At 46.2% G+C, this 23439-nt stretch overlaps 1 protein-coding gene across 1 annotated transcript in view; it reads left to right on the top strand.

Annotated features, from left to right (window-relative positions):
* Positions 1 to 13627, top strand: part of LOC120308813 (zinc finger protein 260-like) — a 29451-nt gene extending 15824 nt beyond the window's left edge. The window contains exons 4-7 of the mRNA XM_039345330.1: positions 382 to 633; positions 2951 to 4484; positions 7832 to 7841; positions 12073 to 13627. Of these exons, the coding sequence (XP_039201264.1) occupies positions 3048 to 4484; positions 7832 to 7841; positions 12073 to 13028 (2403 nt within the window). The 5' untranslated portion in view covers positions 382 to 633; positions 2951 to 3047 and the 3' untranslated portion in view covers positions 13029 to 13627. The remainder of the gene's footprint in view (positions 1 to 381; positions 634 to 2950; positions 4485 to 7831; positions 7842 to 12072) is intronic.
* The last annotated feature ends 9812 nt before the right edge of the window (positions 13628 to 23439 follow it).

Raw genomic sequence — 23439 nt, 5'->3', positions numbered from 1 at the left:
AGGTGATAAAATAAGCCGATGGCCAAAAGGCTGCTTTTCTTAATTGCAAATATTTTTGAAATGCCTACCTGGAATCTTTATGGCCTTGCAGCCTCCAACAAGAGTAGGAAAGAGCAGCCCTTTCTACACATGCTCTGCCCCATCTGATCTCTCTCACATTCCATTGAGTTTTCCTACTCACAACTGCATTGGTCCCTGTTGGACTTCATCTTGCTGGTTTCTTCCCTTTTGGCTCATCAAGATCTTCTTCAATCAGGATTCTATCTCCATTATTTTATATCCTCAACAAATAATTCCATATTCTCATCCCTTTTCTAAGTGGATTGCAGATTATATTCAGATTACTGTCAGCATCTGAGCCTTTCTCATTTCTTTTTGCAGGAGACCAATGAGGATGTGGCCGTGAGCTCCGCAGAGGAGAACGAGCGTTCTTGGATCGGGACCCACCAACTTTTGGCCGGGACTCCATTTTAGAGAATTTGGAAATCGTGGTCCAGTTGGAGAAGCAGCTTCCTACACAAAGGGCCAATGGATTAAGGAGAAATCAAACTGGTCATCAATAAGAGCCATACCTGACCTTGACCCACAGGGTGGAACAAGTGACCCAGAGACCTCTTAGTTGTAACTTTAAAGGTGAGTAAACAAATCTTGGTTAAATCTTGGTTTGGAGAATAAGCATATATTTTTAAAAATTTTATTGGACCAAAGAGAAATTGTGTTTGAGTGAAACCGTAATGTAGCTCCATTGAGGACTACATGGTGAGTGCGATTGGTCCACGCAGTTATGAATCCCTTTGGTGGTGATGCTGTCTATCCCACATTTTTTTTGTGTGTTACCAAGAAGTTGACTGTGGTCGGCTTTCTCAAATGCCTCACAGAAGTCCAAGTATAGTATATCCATTGAATTTCACCATTCTACTATTTTAGTCACTTTGGCAAAGAATGCAGTAAGTTTTTTCTGGCATAATCTGTTTTTGACAAACCCACGTTGGCTTCTAGTAATTTTTTTCCTAGGCTTTCACAGATTCCTTGCTTGATCATCTTGTCCAGGATCTTCCCAGGTACTGATATCAGGCTGATTGGTCTGAGGTTTGCTGGATCTATTTTTCCCCTTTTTTTGTAATATATTATAAAATAAAAAATGTTTTGCAAGGAAGCAGGAATCAAGAAGTCATGATGGGATGGAGCTCATAAATGCAAAAGTCCCAAGGAGCAGAAACAAAGGATAAGAATCAGAAATGTGTTCTGAATTCTCTTTTCTTCCCTTTTGCTTATGCGATGCCTTAGTTTTTGGTATATCCTCAGTTTGTCTTGGACTTATGACCACAATTGGCACTGGAGTCTTGGTCGTTAAGTTAACCTCAGATGAGAAATTAATTAAGAAAATGTATAACTTTTTGTTAATTTTGGATATGGAAAGTGAACAAGTGAAAGAAACAATGACAAGATGGGCAAATTTTTTTGGCTATAATATAGAATTAGAAAAATGGCAAATGTTATGGGAGAGAAAATATAAATTAACAATGTCAACTTCATACAAAGAAAATCTGTATAAAATGTTTTATAAATGGCACCTGCCGCCAGCAAGATTAGCAAAAATGTTTAAAAATATGTCAGATAGATGTTGGAAATGAAAATATAACATAGGCACATACTATCACATTTGTGGACATGTGGTAAGGCAAAGGCCTATTGGAGAAAGATACATATGTGGTTAGAAAAAATATTGGGTGAACAAGTGGATTTTAAACCTGAACTTTTTTTACTAGGTATTATGCCTGAAAAGTCTAATAAGCAGAAATTATATTTAATCTTACACATCACTACAGCAGCGAGAATAATTTTTGACACAATACTGGAAGAATGAAGGACTGTCAGAAGAAGAAATAATTAGGAAAATATTGGAATGTGCAGAGATGGACAGATTAACTATGAGGTTGAAAGAGAAAGAAGATACAGACTATTATCAAATTTGGGACCTATTTTATTGTTGGCTAGAGGAAAGAATGAAGGATTAGGAATTGAACATGTATTAGCATAGCAAACTCCAGACAACTTGTTGATTGGAAAAATTAACATATATTGATGAAAAAACCAATAAAATCTTTATTAAAAAAAAGATGTCACGTGAGAGTTTGGCTCAGTCACTGCAATCCTCTACTCCTGAGGTTGTGGCTGTTAAACAATTTCACATGTCGTTAAGCAGATGAATCCCAGATAGGAATGTGGGGTTGCCTGAAGTGGGCAGGAGAGGTATTTGTGAGTCCTGGCACAGGCCACGTTTGACTTAAGGAGGTCCTGGAGAAGCTTACAGATGCTTTGGGACACGTTGCTTGGAAACATGTATGGAACACGTGACTTGGAGAATGGCGCAAGGCTGCAAAGGCCTCCATTGTGGGGATTAAGGCCTCATTTCTCAGTGGCTGAGGTGACAGTGGGCTGAAGTCCAGGTCTGGGTTCAGTGACCCCAGGCCTCCACTTAAGGCCCAACCCCGCCATTGCTGTCATTCGGGGCTGCTTTCCATGGTCTGGATGGGGCGGCTCAGGCTTCCAGGGGTGGCTGCAGCTGTGCATCCCACTTCATCACCCCCCGAACACATGGCTGACCTGAGCCTGATTTCCTGGACCTCCCCTACCCCCAGACACGCCCACATCCCTTGCCTGGGCCTTCCTCCTACCTAAAGTTTCAGGGCTTCTTTTTCTCCTCGTCATAGGACGAGAACCAAGGAGGAAAAGATAGAATCAGTGAACAGCAGGAGAGTTTGCCTCCGAGGGATCTGTGGGGATGGAATCAATGGAGGTTTTCTCTGGGGTATACTGTGGACCCCTGCCCTGGTCAGAGGGTAAGACTGGAAGATCTTCATGATCCCTTCCAAGGCTACAAATTTGTTATTCTCTACCATTGTCAAAAGGAAACATTATTCTCATCTTCTTTCTTTTTCCACTGCAGGAAAACAACTCTGACCAAAGATTCACCTGCAAGTCACCTTTCATCACCTTTCAAGAGATAGTAGAAAATCAGCGCAAGGCAGCAGCCGCCAGAACTCATGGAGGGCGGGAAACTCTCGGATCCCTCGTCAGACACAAGCAGCACTCTGAAAAACCACAAAAACCCCCATGAATGCTCAGAATGTGGGAAATCCTTTGCTCGCCGGTCCGTCCTTTTGAGCCACAGGAAGGTCCATGTGGGAAGCGGATCCAGTCAAGGTTTGGAGGGCAAAAAATTCTTCTCTGGAAAAGACATGAAAGATTGCAGAAGCTCCCCCAGACTAAAGCCCTATAAATGTGAGAAATGTGACTTACGCTTTGGTCAAAAGTCAAGTCTTCTTACACATCAGAAAACCCACACTGGAGAGAAACCCTATCAATGTCTGGAATGTGGGAAATTTTTCAGTAAAAAAGGCACCCTCAGAAAGCATGAGAGAATTCACACAGGGGAGAAACCTTACACGTGTTGGGAATGTGGGAAGAGCTTTTCTCGGACGGGCGGTCTTCGTGTCCATGAGAAGGTTCATGCAGGAATAAAATCTTACAAATGCTTTGAGTGTGGAAAATGTTTCACCCTGAGTTCAACCCTTCGGACTCATGAGAAAACACACAGAGGGGAGAAAAATGAAAAGTGTCTTGAATGCGGGAAATGTTTTTCCGAGAAATCAACCCTGGTGCAGCATCAGAGACGTCACACTGGAGAGAGACCCTATGAATGTCCAGAATGTGAGAAACGATTTATGTGTTCTTCTGAACTTCAGAGACATCAGAAGAGGCACAAAGGGGAGAAACCCTATCAATGTGGGGAATGTGGGAAACGTTTTGTTACACAAAGAGAGCTTCAGTTTCACGAGAGAATCCACACAGGGGAAAAACCATACAAATGTGGGGAGTGTGGGAAATCCTTTTCCCTAAAACAAAGCCTTGGAAGGCATCAGAGGCTCCACACAGGAGAGAAGCCATTCAGATGCCTAGAATGTGGAAAATGTTTTGCTCAACATGGCAACCTTTGGAGACATCGTAAAACCCACACAGGGGAGAAGCCGTACAAGTGCCTAGAATGTGGAAAATGTTTTGCTCAAAAGGGAGCCCTTTGGACACATCATAAAACCCACACAGGGGAGAAGCCGTACAGATGCCTAGAATGTGGAAAATGTTTTGCTCAACAGGGAAACCTTTGGAAACATCATAAAACCCACACAGGGGAGAAGCCATATCAATGCTTCGAATGTGGACAATTTTATTCTACCACATCACATCTCAGAAGCCATGTAAAAACTCACACAGGGGAAAGAAATTACAAATGTTTAGACTGTGGGAGAGCATTTGCTCATTCATATTCCCTTAGAATCCACAGCCGAATCCATACAGGAGAGAAGTCCCATAAATGCTCGGAGTGCGATAAATGTTTTTCTCAAAAAAATACTCTTGTGAGACATCAGCGAACCCACACTGGAGAGAAACCATATAAATGTCCAAAGTGTGGGAAATGTTTTGCCCGAACCTCATCACTTCGCAAGCACATCAGAAGTCAGACAGGGGAATCGCCTTACAAGTGTGCAAAATGTGAGAAAACTTTTCATTGTAAGTCTCAGCTAAAAATGCATCAGAAAGTCCATAGTAGAAAGAAACCCCTTCAGTTGTGAAGAATGTGGAAAACATTTTTTGAAACATCATATCTTATAATTCACCAGGAACTTCACACAGTCCCAGAAGGGAAATCCTACAGTGTTTTGGTGTGGGGAAACCTTCAAAATCAGGAAACCAGCATGGCAATTTATTGTCCCAGTTTCTTGTGCTTTTTGTACATCAAAGCGTCCGCACAGGAGAGATTCCACAAATGCTTCAGCAGAATTTAAAATTTTATTTCTGATTTTTTTACTTTTCATTTTGGATATTAAGATTTTGGGGTCCCGAAGAGAAGAAGGAAACTCAGTTTAGATTCCTCAAATAATATGAGATGATAGAAATTGCCTTGCGATCCTGTTGCACATAGGAGGATTCTGGAAAAGATAATCAAATAACAAATCAGTGAACACCTAGAGGCAAACAAAGTCATTATTAAAAGCCAACACGGGTTTGTCAAAAACAAATCATGCCAGACAAATCTTATTGCATTCTTTGACCAAGTGAAAAAATTAGTGGACCAGAGGAATGCTGTGGATATAATTTACTTGGACTTCAGTAAGGCATTTGATAAAGTAGATCACAACCTACTACTTGATAAGATAGAAAAATGTGGGTTAGACAGCATCACTACCAGATGGATCCGTAGCTGGCTGACCAGCCGTACTCAGCATGTGGTCCTCAATGGAACCGCATGTACATGGAGGGAAGTGTGTAGTGGGGTGCCCCAGGGCTCTGTTCTGGGCCCAGTGTTCTTCAACATCTTCATCAACGATTTGGACTAGGGGATGGGGAACTCATCAAATCTGCAGACTACACCAAGCTGGCAGGAATAGCCAACACTCCAGAAGACAGGCTTAAGATACAGAAGGATCTGGACAGACTTGAACACTGGGCGCCATCTAACAAAATGAAATTCAGTGGTGAAAAAAGTAAGGTTCTACATTTAGGCAAGAAAAACCAAATGCACAGGTATAGTATAGGGAGTACCTTGCTCAATAGTAGTAACTGTGAGAGGGACCTCGGAGTCCTAGCGGACAATCACTTAAGTATGAGCCAGCAGTGTGCTACAGCTGCCAAAAAGGCCAACACAGTGCTAGGCTGCATTAACAGAGGGATAGAATGAAATCACGTGAAGTATTAATACCACTTTACAATGCCTTGGTAAGGCCACACTTGGAATACTGCATCCAGTTTTGGTCACCACGATGTAAAAAAGATGTTGAGACTTTAGAAAAGAGTACAGAGAAGAGCAAGAAAGATGATTAGGGGACTGGAGGCTAAAGCATATAAGGAATGGCTGCTGGAATTATGTCTAGTTTAATGAAGAGAAGGACGAGGGGGGACATGATAGCAGTATTCCAATATCTCAGGGGCTGCCCCAAAGAAGAGGGAGTCAAGCTATTCTCCAAAGCGCCGGAAGGCAGGACAAGATGCAACGAATGGAAACTAATTAAGGAGAGAAGCTACCTAGAACTAAGGAGAAATTTCCTGACAGAACAATTAACCAATGGAACAACCTGCCTCCAGAAGCGGTGAATGCTCCAACACTGGAAGTTTTTAAGAAGAGACTGGACAGCCATTTGTCTGAAATGGTATAGGGTTTCCTGCCTGAGCAGGGGGTTGGACTAGATGACCTTTCAACTTTATTATTATTATTATTATTATTATTATTATTAAAATGACAGGGAGATCCCATTTTCCTCTTGAATGTGTATTTACCTCCCAGCCAGCCCAGAGCCCATGGACCTCCTGGTGGTCTCCCATGCAGCACTGCTGAGCTTTCCTGGAGTGGCCAAGGCTGGCCAGGTGTGGCCTCTTAGCTGAGACAATGAAAGGGAGGGTCTCTCTGTGGGTCTGGCAAGATGGGGTTAAGGCAAGTCAAGAGCCCAGTTAAAAGTCAGGAGCTTCTGAGAGAAAAACTGCAAAGAGGGAAAGTGACCGACTTTTTGGAGTTGGGCAGGATTAACAAATTCAGGAAATAAATAGAAACATGGAATAAATATCCTACAGCGCAGCAGACAGAAGCCTGGGGAAAAGAAGAGCATTTGCTGATAATTTTATAGTAATTTTGAAAAATCTCTTTGTAAGGAACAAAAATGGTAATGGAAAAATTAATATTTTTGTGTTGGTTATTAGCTGATTTTAAAATTAAGAGCTGAAAGACAAAGATGGCAAACTAAACAAGAACATGGGAGAGCAAATATAATTGATCGGGTAAAAAGTGTTTTGAAGAAATGAGGGAACAGGAAGAAACTTGAGCATTAAAAAAATACAAATTGTATATGAAAATAATTATGTTAAGGCATGGGATGAAATCAAGAAGAATGTGTTAAGATGTGGAAATGACAACTGTTACCATTGGGGTAGAATTTCTGTGATTAAAAATGGATGTATTACGTACTTTCATGGTGCTTCTGTTTTAAGCAATACCTCTCCAAATAATAGGTGCACTCCCTAAGCAATCTAGGTTTATATGCCGAGGTAAAAACCAGGGGTTGAATTTAAAACTCTTCAGGATGCAAAGAAAAGAGGATAGTCTGATTGGGAAATTCTCCTTTGCAGCCTGTTCGGTTTGGACAAAAAGAATGAGTTTTGCTGAGAAATAAGAGAATTTAAAAATAACAAGAGCAGGAGCTGAAGTTTGGGTGGCCTGGTTTTGATGTGGTACAACCTCAACAATCCTTGTGATCGAAGTGATGCATCGAAGTGAGAATACAGAAGGGATGTAAGCCCAGCGGGTGCCCGAGAAAGCCCTGGCAGAGGAAGGCCATGTATGGGAGAGGAAAAGAGCAGGCAAAGGGGAACAGTCACGTATGGAAGTTGTTAGAAAAAAGGAACGTGGGAGAATACAAGGGGAAGTCAGGAGATCAGCAGAGGGATTTAGTTTCTCAGTTTTTCTCTGTGGAGTTGAGAGAAAGATTGAAAGTGTACAAAAGGACACTTGGAATTACACACAACCTATTGGGAGACAGAATTTGAAACTGAAGTCCTGTATGTGCAAATGTTGACCATGAAATAGCTAAAAGATACCAGCTTTTTCTAAAAACTGAAATGGTCAAAAAACAAGTTAAAAAGTGTGCAGCTAGTCCTCAACTTATAACAGTTCATTTAGTGTCTGTTCAAAGTTACAACGGCACTGAAGAAAGCAACATATGACCATTTTTCACACTTATAGCCATTGCAGCATCCCCATGGTCACGTGATCAAAATTCAGACGATTGGCAGCTGATTCCTCTTTATGACGGTGGGAGTGTCCTAGGATTGTGTGGTCACTTTTTGCAACTTTCTGACAAGCAAAGTCAAGGGGAAGCCAGATCCATTTAACAACCGTGTCGCTATCTTAACAAGTGCAGTGATTCACTTAACAACTTTGGCAAGAAAGGTCCTAAAATGGGGCAAAACTCACTTTACTGTTTTGCCTGTCAACAGAAATTTTGGGCTCTATTGTGGTCGTAAGACGAGGACCACCTGTATGACAAAGTGGGCCAGAGGTTTTGGTTATTCTGTGCCATCAAGTTTGTGTCGACTCTTACCAACTGCACGATGAATCTTCTCCAGAATGATCTCTATCCCCAACCGGATCCTTCAGGTCCCCCGATGGATCCCCTATCGCCACTGCCTGGATAGCCCCCCCTGGTTGCCCTCTTCTTCTCATTCCCCCCATCTTTCTCAGCATCAGAGCTTTCTCCTTAAAGCAAACATTGTTCCAGACTATCTCTGATTGATGGCAGTTTGAGCCTGGTCTATTTATTCCCGGAGTAAGAATTCTGGTTGGTTTATTTTGTGTGATCCATTTGTCTGTTTTCTTGATTGTCCGTGGTAATCTCAGGAGTTTTCCCCAACACCAAAGTTCAAGACCTGTCCACCCTCTTCCTGTCCTGCTTCAAAGTCCAATTTTCGCTTCTGCAGCATCTGGGACCAGAGAGACAATAAACATTGGGAAATGGACATAAAGAGCAGCCCTCCATGGACGAGAGACTCGGGTGCCTTCATCAGAAATCTTTCGGGTGGCGAGAAGGGATCAGCTGAAGATTCTTGTGATCCCCGCCCGGACAGGAGAGGATGATGGTTTGGGAGGAAGCGAAGGAAAAGGCGGGGAAACTGCATTTGGGCGAAGATCCGTGGAGGAGGCATGCCGGTAGAGACCCCCCCCCCAAAAAAAAACACCTGGAGGGATCCATAGGCTAGAAAAGGCAGAGAGAGATTGAGGGGGGCGGGAGCAGCTACCTAGATCCACTTTGGGGATCTTTGGATCCACTAGAAAGGATCTGCCCGGGGCTTCTTCCCGGCCCTCCCCCAACCTCGGCTGCACGGAGGACCCTGCCCCGCTTCTCCTTCTGCCCCCATCTCAGCCGCCGAGGGGGCCCCGGGCTGTCTGGGGCGGCCCCTGCCTTCTTCCCCCCCCCCGGGAGCGGCTTTTCCTCGGTGTCCGCATCCCGTCCCCGCCCTCTTCTCCAGCCTGCGGGAAACGCCGCAATCCTCGCAATTCCCTCCTGGACTATTTCGCGGCCACCGCGGAGCTTCAGCTTCCGCCCAGATGCTGGAGCAGGAGGGAGCCCCGCCCGCGCACAGCGGGGCACTCTTCGCATGGGCAGAGGAACCCCGGAGGCGGACGCCCAGCGGAGGAACAGGGAGTCCCGGCTGGTGAATGCAGGGAGGGGGAGGAGCCACAAGTCGGAGCCCGAGAGGAGAGCAGAAGCCCCGCCCCCGCCCTCCCACTCGCTGGATCTCCACTTCCCTCCCCGTGTCCCACTTCGCCCTGGCAGGATCGGCGCTGGATCCCTCGGGAGAGGCTTCTGGATCCCGCTCGGGGCAGGTCGGGCTGCTCTCCCTCCGGCTTTTGGGCGCCCCTCCCGCCAGGAGAGCTTCCCCCCCCCCGCCAGGAGAAAGGTAGCTGCGGATCCGCCTCTTCGGCTTGCCGGGTTTTCCTTGGGGAGCTTCGGCTCGGACACGATAGCAGAGTTCCCGTATCTGAGGGGCCGCCACAAGGCAGAGGGGGCCGGGTTCTTCACCAGAGCACCAGAGGGAGGGACGACAAACCATGGTTGGAAACTGATCAAAGAGAGAAGCAACCTGGAATTAAGGTGAGACTCTGCAGAAACCCTCCGCCCCCCCACTACGCGCATGGTCTTAAGAGACCCCCGCCCAAATTAAATTCCCAGGACGGTCATCATGTAACCCCCGCACCAGGCCTTAAATGAAATATGGGCCATCCACTTAGGAGGGAAGATCAGTAAAGTCTCCTAGCAGTAGTAACTGAAGATCATTGCTGCTGACTGGCACTCTGAACTGAGTCCCTAAACAAGAAAGCCTTAAAAAAGGAATATAATAAATAATAATAATAATAATAATAATAATAATAATAATAACAATAACAACAACAATAATAACAATAACAATAATAATAATAATAATAATAATAATAATAAATGAGAAAATGATAAATGATAAAATTAAACTGCTCTGGGATTTCAGAATTCAAACAGACAAGCACCTGCAACATAACACCCCAGACTTAACAATTGTCGATAAGAAAGACAAAAAAGTCTGGATAGTGGATGTGGCAGTGCCTGGAGATAGCAGAATAGAAGAGAAAGAACTGGAGAAGATAACACAATACAAAGACCTACAAATAGAAATAGAAAGACTGTGGCAAAAGCAAGCAAGGGTAGTACCAATAGTCATAGGCGCCTTGGGTGCAATCCCAAAACAACTGGAGCACCACTTGAACACCATTGGCATTGACAAATTCGCTATTAGTCAATTGCAAAGGCGGCCTTACTAGGAACTGCTTCCATCCTGCAACGATATCTGTAATACCATCAAACATCCACATCTGCCTATCCCAGGTCCTGGGTAAGGACTCGATAGGTAGACAAAATGCCAAATCCAGTCTGAACATCTGGCTGACTGTGCGATGACCCATAATAATATTAATAATAAATTCTCCATTAGTCAAGGCGGCCTTACTAGGAACTGCTTCCATCCTGCGACGATATCTGTAATACTATCAAACATCCATATCTGTCTATTCCAGGACTTGGTAGGTAGACAAAATGCCAAATCCAGTCTGAACATCTGGCTGACTGTGCGTTGAGCCATAATAATAATATGGAATCTCACTCTATGAGAGAAACAGCCATTAAATGAGATGTCACGTGACCGCTTTGGTTAAAAACTGCGATCCTGCTCTTGTGGTTGTTAGGCTACTTCACAAGCAGACGAAGTCCCAGTTAAGGAATGTGGGGTTGCCTGAAGTGGGCAGTGGAGGCCCTGTGAGTCCTGGCACAGGAAATGTGGAAGTTGAGGGGGTCTTGAAGAAGGGTAGAGATGCTTTGGGACACGTTGCTTAGCAACAGTATGGAACAGGCGCAAGGCTGCAAAGGCCTCCAGTCTGGGGATTAAGGCCTCATTTCTCAGTGGCAGCGGAGACAGTGGGCTGAAGTGCAGTTCTGGGGTCAGTGGCAGATGGCTGAAATGGCTGAGGGCCCCAGGCCTCCACTTAAGACACAGTCCCAGCATTGTTGTTAATTAATGCTGCTTTGCATGGCCGGGCTGGGGAGGCTCAGGCTTCCAGGAGTGGCTGCAGCTTTGCATGCCACTTCATCACCCCTGAACTCATGGGGGGCTCTTCCTGGTCTGTATGACCTCCCCCATCCCCGAGATGCCCCCAAGACCATTGTCGACCCCTCCCCCCATGAAGAACCCTCAAGATCACTTCATGATTGCAACTAGGAATGTGGGATTATGGTTGTGGAGTGAAATGCTCATGTGACCCCTTACATGACCACTGCTTCAAGGAACGACCACAATTCCAGTCCCGACTGTGGTTCTAAGTGGAGGACATCTCTCCTACAGATGTAGGGCCTCCATCACTGTCTCGGGTGTACTGGGGACCCTACCCTGGGCAGAGGGTGAGACTGGAAGACCTTCAAGGTCCCTTCCAAAGCTGAGATTTTGTGATTCTCTACATGTCTCGAAAGGAAATATTCTCAATTTGTTTTTCATTCTAACGGCAGATAAAAGATAACCAAAGTTTTACCTGCAAGTCAACTATCAACAGATAACAGAAAATCAGCACAAGGCAGCAGTCGCCAGAAAGAATGAAGGGTGGGAAACTCTTGGATGCCCCGTCAGACACAAACAGCACTCCAGAAAACCACAAAAAAAACCATGAATGCTCAGAGTGTGGGAAATCCTTTGCTCGCAGGTCCCTCCTTTTGACCCACAGCAAGGTCCATGTGGGAAGTGGATCCAGTCAAGCTTTGGGGGGTGAGAAATCCTCTGGAAAACACATGAAAAACCTCAGACGCCCCCCCAGACTAAAACCTCATAAATGTGAGGAATGTGACTTATGCTTTGGTCAAAAGTCAAATCTTCTTAGACATCAGAAAATCCACACTGGAGAGAAACCCTATCAGTGTCTGGAATGTGGGAATTTTTTCAGTGAAAGAGGCAGTCTCAGAAACCATGAGAGAATTCACACAGGGGAGAAACCTTACAAGTGTTGGGAATGTGGGAGGAGCTTTTCTCAGAACTCAAGTCTTTGGGTCCATGAGAAGGTTCATGCAGGAATCAAATCTTACAAATGCTTTGAGTGTGGGAAATGTTTCACCCAGAGTTCAACTCTTCGGACTCATGAGAAAACACACAGAGGGGAGAAAAAGGAAAAGTGCCTCGAATGTGGGAAATGTTTTTTCAGAAAAGGAAATCTGGTGCTACATCAGAGAATTCACACTGGAGAAAAACCCTATGAATGCCCAGAATGTGAGAGACGATTTACGAATTCTTCTCAACTTCGGACACACCAGAGGAGGCACAAAGGGGAGAAACCCTATCAATGTGGGGAGTGTGGGAGAAATTTTTTTACGCGAGATGGGTGTCAGAATCATGAGAGAATCCACACAGGGGAAAAACCATACAAATGTGGGGAGTGTGGGAAATCCTTTACCCGAAAACAAAACGTTTTACTGCATCAGAGGGTTCACACAGGAGAGAAGCCGTACAGATGCATAGAATGTGGAAACTGTTTTGCTCAAAAGGGAAATCTTTGGAAACATCATAAAACCCACACAGGGGAGAAGCCATATCAATGCATTGAATGTGGAAAATTTTATTCTACCACATCAGCCCTTAGAACTCATGTGAAAATTCACACAGGGGAAAAAAACTACAAATGTTTCGACTGTGGGAGAACATTTGCTCAGTCATGTCAGCTTAGCTGTCACAGCCGAATCCATACAGGAGAGAAACCCCATAAATGCTCAGAGTGCGATAAATGTTTTTCTCAAAAAAGTACTCTTTTGAAGCATCAGCAAACCCACAGTGGAGAAAAACCACACAAATGTCTGGAGTGTGGGAAATACTTTGTCCATGTTTCATCACTTCGCCAGCACGCCCGAAATCACTAAAAAGAGTGGCCTTACAAGTGTGTAGAGCGTGTGAAAATGTTTCATTGTAAATCAAAGCTAAAATGCATTAGAAAGTCCAAAGTAGAGGTATGTGAACAATGTGGAATACATTTTTTTTTCAAATTTCACACCTTACTGCTCACCTGGAACTTCACAGAGTGACAGAAGGGAAATCGTACAAATGTTACTTTGTCTGATCAATTAACTTTCAATACCATCTTAGAATTAGAATACACAATCGAGCAAAAGTGTATAAATCTTGGGAGTGTGAGAGTATTTTGCTTGCTCAGCTGCATTAGTAACTTGCCAGAGTGATTTCACAACTGGCCATAAATTGTAACAGTCATAACTCAAGGCATCCAGGTATTTCTGTGTTTTTTTTAATTAAACTGCTGTTGATCAATAAGGAGAACAGAAGATTTAGAGAGGCGAAAATGGGGCAAGGGATGGAATGAAGATGCATCTGGTTTTTTATTTAGTGATAAAGTGTTGATGTTGAATATGCTGGCTGAGGATGGAGAGGGAAAGGTTTTTTTTACTATCTTTTTTGGAGGGTTTTCTTTTTTTCTTCATTTTTCATATATTCACACACACACACACACACACACACATATACATTTGTATTACATTTCTTTCTTTGATCTGTGAATATAATCCTTAATTGATGATGATGAATTAAAGATTATATTCACAGATCAAAGAAAGAAATGTAATACAAATATATGTGTGTGTATGTGTGTGTGTGAATATATGAAAAATGAAGGGAAAAAAAAGGCCTATCATCAGTTTACACTCTGTTGATGAAAGCCCAGATGCGCTGGGTGGGCCATGTTGTAAGGATGCCAGATCATCGCATCCCTAAACAGCTCTTCTATGGTGAGCTGTCTCAAGGAAAGCGATCGCACAGGGGACAAAAGAAGTGATACAAAGACACGTTGAAAGCTTCTCTTAAGTCCCTGGACATTGGGAACTTCCGGCGCATGATCGACCAACATGGTGCACCTTGGTGTACCAGGGTTGCCAGACATATGAACACAGAAGGACAATCTTGGCACAAGAAAAGCGAGTACTCTGCAAAGCCAGAGCTGCAAATGCTGAAGTAACAGTGTCTACATTTCTTTGTTCAGTATGTGGCAGAACATTCCGTGCTAACATTGGTCTTATCAGCCACCTACGGACACATCTTTGATGGCCCATAACCCACAAGATGTCTTCATCGAAATCGATGGACAAACAACATAATCCTTAATAAAAGTATTGTTCAAAATAACCAACAGGACTTTTTTCAGGGCATGTACTGGGGGGGGGGGATCAAAAAAGTCAAGATGGACGTCAAGTTGTGCTCTACTGTACTGCTTTTTAGCTGTGTATGTGATGTCCTTTAAAACAGCCACCATCTTGGTTCTTGTGACTTCCTGCTCCCTCACTGACACACATGATGAATTGGGCCATATCTTACTTAGGACATACGGTAGAGCAGTGGTGGCAAACCTATGGCACACGTGCCAGAGGCGGCACTCAGAGCCCTCTCTGTGGGCATGTGCACTGTCGCTCCAGCCTTGCCTCCTCCCCCCCCCGTGGCCCCCTCACCAGCAGCCCCCCCCCAGAGGAGAGTTGACCCCCGGTGCAGCCTGCACGGAGCAGCACAGCCAAGCACATGTCAGCCGGGCAGCACGGACAAGACTCTGCCCTCGCACTTTGTCGCACGCCGATGATGCTGTTGGGCACAGTTGGAGAACGTGGCCGCCATGGCGCTACAGGGCCGCCTGGGCAATCTGCAGCAGGCCATGGAGGTGGTGGGTGGCCCTGTGGGTGGGAAGGGGGGGACAGGAGGGGCGGAGCAGGGACGGGACGGTTTTGGGGCACTCGATCTCTAAAAGGTTCGCCATCACTGCGGTACATCGTAGGTCACAAGAAGTGCGACTTTGAACCATGTCATCAATTTAGTGCACATTGTGAATTGATACCGGGCTGAATTTCATGCAACCCAAAATTCAGTTAATGTGAGTCTGTTGTGTGCGTAGTTTAAAGTGCACATGATGGAGGCTCACGTAAGTGCTACACCAGTGACTATTACAGACCACGCTAAGACCTAAAGCAGTGGTTCTCAACCTTTTTAATGCCGCAACCCCCAACCGGTCGTAAGTCGAGGACTACTCAACTGGTCGTAAGTCGAGGACTACTCAACTGGTGCAGCACCGTTTGCCAAATGGGACTTTTGGCGGGCTCAGCAGGGCAGAGACAGCGAGAGGTCCACAGCAGAGAAGTGCTTTTATTAAAACGACGGTCAAAGCCCTTTCCCAGCCTCCTCCCGGAGGGTTGGATAGGAGGTGGTGATGAAGGCTGTAGAAAGACAAGGCTTTCATGTTCCTAGGAGATCCCTTCTTGGACCCACGCAACCAAGTCCAGCGAGGATGGATGGGGGTTCCCTCTCGCTGATGGTGGGAATGAGAAAGCTCATTCACTCAGACAAGGTCTTTGCGCCAGAGCTGATGTGGGGACCTGGTGCTCTCTGAGCTTCATTGTTTCTTGCAGACGTTTTCATTACCAACTAGGTACATTATCAGTGCCACATAACCTCAATTAACCAATTATAGGTTTCCACAGTCATCTGTTGGGGTACCCATATGACAGGATCTGATTTTAGGATATTTTTGGCCAATAAGCAGTCCTAAGTATAAATAAAGCCATTCTTCCAAATTGTATTTCTGCAAAAAATGGCAAACCCCCTGTAAACTGTGATCGATTGGAGCACTATTCATGGAAACTGGTGGTAAAAGCAGACGGTTGCCAAGGCTCAACATGTGGTCAGATACCCCCCCCCCCCCCCACATGGGCGGAGGAGCAAACTTTTACAGTGGTCAGTAGATAATGCTTGCTGCAAGTTCGAGGATTACCTGTAACGAAACCTTGATAAATCCTAGGACAGTGGTCTCAACTTTTAATGCCGCGACCCACCCAAACCGGTCGTTAAGTCTGAGGTCTACTCAACGTCGTTAAGTCGAGGACTACTCAACTGGTGCAGCACCGTTGCACAATGGGACTTTTGGCGGGCCTAAGCAGGGCAGAGGACAGCCTGGACAATTTCCTATGGCTTTTGAATGACAATAGAATTTGACTTATTCAAGAGAGTCTATTATATGGGCTTTCAAAGTCAATAGAATAAAAGGAAGTAGCACAGCTATGGAAAAGGGGGGGGGAAATGCAGGACTCTGTGTTGTTTGGCGACCCCGTGAAATGGTTGTTAGACCCAAATGGGTCCTGACCCACAGGTTGAGGAACCACGGGCTTAGGTGGTTGTCCACATGGAAAGAGTGTCCAGTAGTCCGGAACTGGAGGGTTTTCTCTTCAGTGAGCATTTTACATTGCAGACCCAGTGTAGACATTCCAGGAAAATATTTCACGCACACCAAATGCCAATTTCTGTGGATCTTCAGGGCCTCCTGAAGCATAGTGAAGAATTTTACAGTATTCCAAGCATTTATACAAACAGACCCCTTTGACGATGATCCTAGGGCAGCATTCTCAAACCATGGTCGCCGACCCATGTGGGGTCGAACGACATTCATAGGGGTCGCCAAACAACGCAGCCGCCATTTTTTCCACCCTTTTCCTTAGCTGTGCTACTCCTTTTTATTCTATTGGCTTTTGAAAGCCAATAGAACTAGACTCCTTGACTAGGGTCTAATTCTATTGGGTTCAAAAGCCAATAGGAATGTACAGGCTGTTCTCTGCCCTGCTGAGCCCGCCAAAAAGTTCCCATTCTGCAAAACGGTGCTTGCAAGTGTCTGCAGCGAAAGCGAGCTACTGCGAAGTTTCCACCCTCCCTGTGAGCAACTACTAAAAATGTAAGTAAAAGAGGGCACGGGGTGGGAGGCGGGAGGACGGCGGGCGCAGGGAGGGTGCTGGCCGCGGCATTGGCCCAGCGGGTGCCTTATCTCCGTAGGGATGGGACAGCTGGTGGCCCAGCGGTGGTGGGCACTGCTCCGTCTCTGCCGCTTGCCAGCTACGCCCTCCGCTGTGCAGGGGGCGGCACCACGCATGCGCGGCACTCCCGGGCGGGAAAGTCCTTGACTTACGACCGGTTGGGTAGTCCTTGACATACGACCAGTTGGGGGTCACGGCATAAAAGGTGAGACACACTGGTTTATCTGGAGCCAAAAGATATAACAATAGAATAGACTACATTTATTTTTATGAGATTATATACCACTTTAAGTGCAAGCACTCTCTAAGCGGTGTACACCAGTAAGCAATGTATATATATATTACATTTGCCCCAACAATCTGGGTCCTCATTTTACCTATCTCGGAAGGATGGAAGGCGAGTCAACCTTGAGCCGGTGAGATTTGAACCGCTGACCTGCTGAAACAGTCAGTCTAAGTGGCCTTCAGTACTGCACTCACTGCTGGGGCCACCTCAGTACATACCGCCCCATGTGTTTATAGCCCTTGAAGCAGTTATGGATGTCCAGTATGGTTCCCCCCCCCCATCGATCTGATCTCGTTTTACCAACCTCAGAAAGATGGCAAGCTGAGTAAACCCCAAGCAAGGGAGATCCAACTCCGGCAGTTCCAGGGGCTGCCTTCGCATCACGTACCACCAAGACGTGGCAATTGGCAGAGTTGTGTGCGTTGGGTGAAATGGCTGTTCCAGAAACGTAAGATGGAGTCCAAATCAAACCCGCCACTTTTCCTTCGAGGGGTCACGGTTGTGGACGCGGGTAAAACGAACAGCAGGATGTTTCTGTTCATCATTTGGATATTTCTGAGCACCCCGCCTGCCCCCGCACACCGCTCGGAAAACATGAAATATTTGGCATTGAGAGTATAAGAAAGTAATGGTGAACCTTGCGGAGAAGAATGCCAAACGCAACCCCAAAACACTACCGTATATCGGCGTAATAAGAAGACTTTGAGAGCGTTGAAAACAAGCCTACGAAATCGCGGGGTCAGTCTTATACGGCACAGTCGTTTATACGCGTCTTATACGCCGGACATAGGAGCTTCTGATGTATAAGACGACTTTCTAGGCAGCGACTCGACGTCGATCGTCTTATGTGCCAGAAACTAACGTAGTTTCCGGCGTATTAGTACGACTTTCTAGGCATGCGACTATGCTCGATCGTCTTATGATGCCGGAAATAACTAGTTAAGTTTCTCGCGTTATAAGACGACTTTCTAGGCATGCGACTCGCGTCGATCATCTTATACGCCGGAAATAACGTAGTTTCTGGCGTATAAGACGGAATTTCTAGGCATGACGACTTCGGCGCGATCGTTCTTGCGGGACCGGGGGGGGGGACATCGAACGGTGGGGTCGTTATACACCGGGTCGCCCTAATGCCGGAATATAGGTATTTTATTACCAGGTGCCAGGTGGGCATGGCCTAAGGGGGTTGGAGTGTCTTGGTGGTCATGGCAGATTGGGTGGTATGGCCAAGGTGGGTTGTGGTCAACTCGATGTTGCTCGTGGGGAGGGTGGGGGACGGGAGATCCAGGGATCTATGGCAGTGGGGCAGGAGGCAGGAGGCTAGTCCTACGGGGTGAGGCAAAGGCGAGGCGAGGCCAGGGGCGGGGGTGCCATTGTAGCAGGGCAAGGGTAGGCAGGGGCCGGGGTGACTGCTGCTGACACCATCAGCCCACGCACACAGAGGCCAGTGTGCTGGATGCATCGGCACATGGGACCCGCGTGAGTTAGCGGCAGCTGGATGAAGAGGGACGGTTTGCCATCTCAGGGCATGGCGCGTGTGCCCACAGAGAGGATCGAGTGGCGCCTTGGCACGAGTGCCTAGGTTCGGCACCACTGGTATAAGATTTCCACCCCCCATCCCCGCCTCCTAAAAACATGACTGTGATTATAACGTTGGCTTATCCTTTATGAACGGAGGAAGGAAAACGGCAACGGAGCGTCCATGAGTATTATGTGCATAAAATTAATAATAATAATAATATAGCGATGTCAAAAAGATAAGAAAGAGGCTTTACGTACATATATCAAGAAGGCATATGGTGGGGCAGGGTCTTGTGTGTATACCATCCACCCGCCCACCTGTGCAAGGAGGGGGAATTCAGCATGGTTGGTTTGTTTGAACTGAAGCTTCATCTACTAGCCAAGCTTCTCTTCTCTTACGCAAGCAGAATGCCACGGACGGCTGAAGTCCGATTGCCAAAAAATACCCAGTGCAGGGAAATAAGCCAAACTGCTTTGAGTACGTGCTGAAATGTCAAAGGATAAGTCAATGGATCGCAGAGGCCTTTCCTACCGATAAGGGTTTTCCGTGTGAGCTTTCCTCAGGCCGACTCAACTTTATCCGTTCCATCCACCCTCGGCATCTTCAAAGAGAGGACGAGGGAGAGCTGTGAGGAGGGCGAAAATCCCACGGATTGTAGTCTACGGACATCTCTCTGCACTGAGTGCCTTTGGAGTTGCCTGTTCGCCTGTGGATCAGCGGGGGATGGTGGTTGTAAAACTGGACGTGTAGCTGAATTCCGGTCCACAGTCCGGGCAGGGTAAGGTTCTCTCGTGTGGATCCGCGTATGCCTGACCCAAATCAGCCGTGCCCGAAAGCCTTTGAAGCCAGATAAAGCACAGATTTATATCTGCCCTCGACGGCCTGGACGGTTTTCTTTGCCGTTCCGCCTTTTCCGGTCCACGCCGGGAGGTAGCCGCGGGACGCGATCATTCACGGCCGGCTGTCCCAGGCTGCGGCAAAGGGGCCAACTATGTTTCTCGGGGGAACGTTTGCGTCGGCCAGGGAAAGAAGGGGTTGCCCCATCAGGTGGCTATTTCTGGTTAACCGTTGCGGTCTCCAGCAGTAAGAAAGAAGTCGAAATATGCCAGCCAAAGAAAAGCACAGACAGAAAGAGCAGATCCTCAACCCACTTACAGCGGCTCGGACCATTCAGACAAGTCATCAGTAGCTAAGAACTATGCGAATCCAGATGTAACGAACAACATTGGAGGCGCATCCCACGAAGACGTCCAACAACGCTGCAATTGAGAAACAAGAATAAGTAATATATAAATAAGGAGACCTTGGGGCCCAGTGTTAGAATGCAGCGTCGCAGGTGACTCTGCTCACTGCCAGGGGTTTGATCCTGACACCTCAAGGGTTGACTCAGCCTTCCATTCCTTCCGGGTCGGTTAAAATGAGGGCCCATATTGTTGAGGGCAAGAGGCTGACTCTGTAAACTGCTTAGAGAGGGCTGCAAGCATGTGAGGCGATATATAAGTCTACGTGCTTACTAACTATACGATACATATACAGAACTTACGTATACTAGACATACTATTACTATACTATACTATACATTACTATACTATACTATACTATACGATTACTATACTACTAATCCTATAATGTTTTCTAAGGTTTTCGCAGGGTGTTTGAGTAGGTCTTTGGTTATTCGTGTTTTCTCCCGCGTCAAATTGGAGTGTCTTGCGACGTTCGACGAAGTCTTCATTCGTCAATCTTCAGGATGGTTTGTTTTCAGCTTCGTGCTTCAGTTAAAAGGAAGAAGAAACAGCCCGATCACACCATTGCTCCCTAGAAAGCACGAAGCTGAAAACATCAGCCTGAACGATGACGAATGAGACTTCAGTCGAAAATGCGCCAAGACACTTCCAATTTGACGCGGGAGAAAACACGAATAAACCAAAAACCAAACGACCTATATATTAATTATACTAATACTATCTACATATACTATATTAGCTATATTTGATACGGTGAACCAAACAGGAGCTACAAGCCCGTATCAAACGCGAGCCAGCATTTTACCATGCTCCCAATCAGGGTTAAGTAGCATTATATAATATATCATAATCTATTAATTATATAATACTAATTAGGACATTAATAGTTAAATTATAATGTAATTATATTAATATTTAATTATATAATATTAGATGTAATATATATCCGTATGATTATATTTTTAAAAAATAAAAATATTAGGAACAAGTATTCGAAGCCTTTGCATGGCTCAGCTTGGAAACCTCCCCTTCCCTTAGCATGGCTGGCTCAGGAATTCTGCATTTGAAGTCCACGAAGTCAATAAAGAGCCGAGGTTGCCTTACCCCTGAACTAGAAGACCTCAAGGTACCATCTAGCTCTATTCAGGGGTAGGCCACCTGAGGCTCTTTTAATGACTTGTGAACTTCAAATACCAGAATTCTCAGCAGCATGCTGAGGTGAAAGGGAGAGGTTTCCAAGCTGAGCCCTGCTAGCTCAGGAATGGAGTGAAGCCATAAAAAGTCGAAGTGAAGTCATAAAAGAGCAAGGTTCTCCTACCCTGCTATACCAATACAAAGCAGTGATGTGGCAGAAAAGACCCCCTGTCAAATGTCTCCCTCTACCTAGTGATTTTCCTGGCAGGTGCAACCCCCAACCTACTGGACTTGGAACTGCAAAGTTACACATTGACAGCCGGTGCGAAATCGGTGAAGTGAAATGCAGAAGCAGGGTGCCACCCAGAGAAGGTCCTGTCGCCAGCATCAACGATAGAAGTTTTTAAGAAGAGATTGGACCACACTTGTCAGAAAATGGTATGGGCAGAGACCCCAAACCTTTTGGGCACCAGGGACCGTCGTGGAGAGAAACGTTTTTTTCTACGGACGGAGAGCGTCTTTAATTTGTGGTTTTTTGTGTATGACTGCATCCCACAGATGGGGCTTTGATAGTGTTTGTGCGTAACGGTTGCTGGCATGCCGTTGGCCCCTGTACGCTCATGGAACGGGGATGGACTCTGGTATAGGGGGTGGGACTAGAACAGGGCTTTTCAACCTTTTCACCCTGTACCACTTTTAGCATATGGCAACATCTTGAGTACCACCAGTCGCCTAGCAAGGTGTCAAAAACTTGATGACCCAAAAAAAAAAAAAGGAAAAAAAATTGATGAAGCACAGGTAGTCTGACTTTCAAACAGTTTGCTAGTGACTGTTCGAAGTTACAATGGACTGGAAAAAAGTGCCCCCAAAGCCACAGCCGAGCAAGACCACCTGCCTGCCCCACGGCGCTCTTCCTCCTGTCCGGGTTTCATTGTTGTGAGCATTTCTGTTGAGGATTGGCACAGGGTGGGGTGGGGTGTTTGGTTTTTTATTCCCCCCGTCTGCTGGGTGGTTGCAGCAGGTTTTGGTCACTTCACATGACCTGGGACACAGTGACCGTCATAAATATGAATCAGTTGCCAAGCATCTGAATGTAAATCACAAGACCCTGGAGAGCTGCAACATTCCAGCTGATTGGTGCTTCTTCTGGGCTCAGCAGAAGCATCAGGATCAGTGCTGCTTTTCCACTGATTGGTGCTTCTTCCATGGCTCAGCAGAAGCACCAGGATCAAGCGCTGAGCTCCAGCTGGAGCTTTGCGTGATGCCTGGCGCTCCACTGAGCCCGACAGCCCTGAAGAGCACACCCAATCAGCGGGAAAGCGGCACTGATCCTGGCGCTTCCGCTGAGCCCTGACAGCCCTGCAGCTCCAGGCCGTTTCTCTCGCTCAGGCTTGTGCGTGTGTTGCCACCGGTTCAGCTCATTCCCCTCCCCTGCTACCACTTTTCTAGATGGTCGCATAGCACCTGCCAGGTGCCAATGTACCAAAGGTTGGTACCCGTACCACTGGTTTGAAAAACCTGGACTAGATGACCGACAAGGTCCATTCCAACTCATGTCTTGGAAGGAGGCACGCTTAGTTTCATGGAAGGAGAGGATCCTCATCTTAAACGCTTCATCCATACCTTCGTAGGCTTCGCTTGAGATGCTTCTATTATGTCTGTCAGGGCCGGGTTTTGAGTGAAAATTGCCCGCACTCAATGGCAGCTGTAAGGCCTCTCGCCCGTATGGACCGTCTGATGCCGAAGGACCTGGGAAACGTCCCGGAAGCTTTTCCCACAGGCCAAACACTCTGGACGCTTGACGAACCGGCCCACGTCATCCTTGAGGAGTTTAATACTTGGTGGAAACCTGTTTGGCGAAAAAAAAAACAACAGCCCACCCCCCCCAAATACCGTAGCATACAGACATCCTCGACGGATGAGCCCGAAATTATGTCTGCTAAGCGAGAGCGTTAAATGGAGTTTTTGCCTCATTTACCACCTGTCGTCCCACAGTGGTTTTAAATGATCCCTGCGGTGTTAAGTTAGAAACACGGTGTTATGGAAGTTGGCTTCCCCCGCGTCAGAAGTCGCCAACAGGGGATCATGGGACCCTCCCGGGACACTGCAACCGTCATATAACACGAGGCGGTTGCCAAGCTCGCAAATTTGGACACGTGACCGCAGGGCTGCGCAATAGTTGTAAGAGTGAAAACGGCCGTAAGTCCGCTTTTTGCAGTGCCTGTTGTAAATTCAAGTCACAAACAAATGTTTGTAAGCCGATGCACTATCTCTCTTATATATGTGTATCAGTAGTTT

The sequence above is a fragment of the Crotalus tigris genome, unplaced genomic scaffold, assembly GCF_016545835.1.
Source record: "Crotalus tigris isolate CLP2741 ecotype Arizona unplaced genomic scaffold, ASM1654583v1 scf7180000017950.1190679, whole genome shotgun sequence".
NCBI lineage: Eukaryota > Metazoa > Chordata > Lepidosauria > Squamata > Viperidae > Crotalus > Crotalus tigris.
This window is presented reverse-complemented; position numbering and strand designations above follow the sequence as displayed.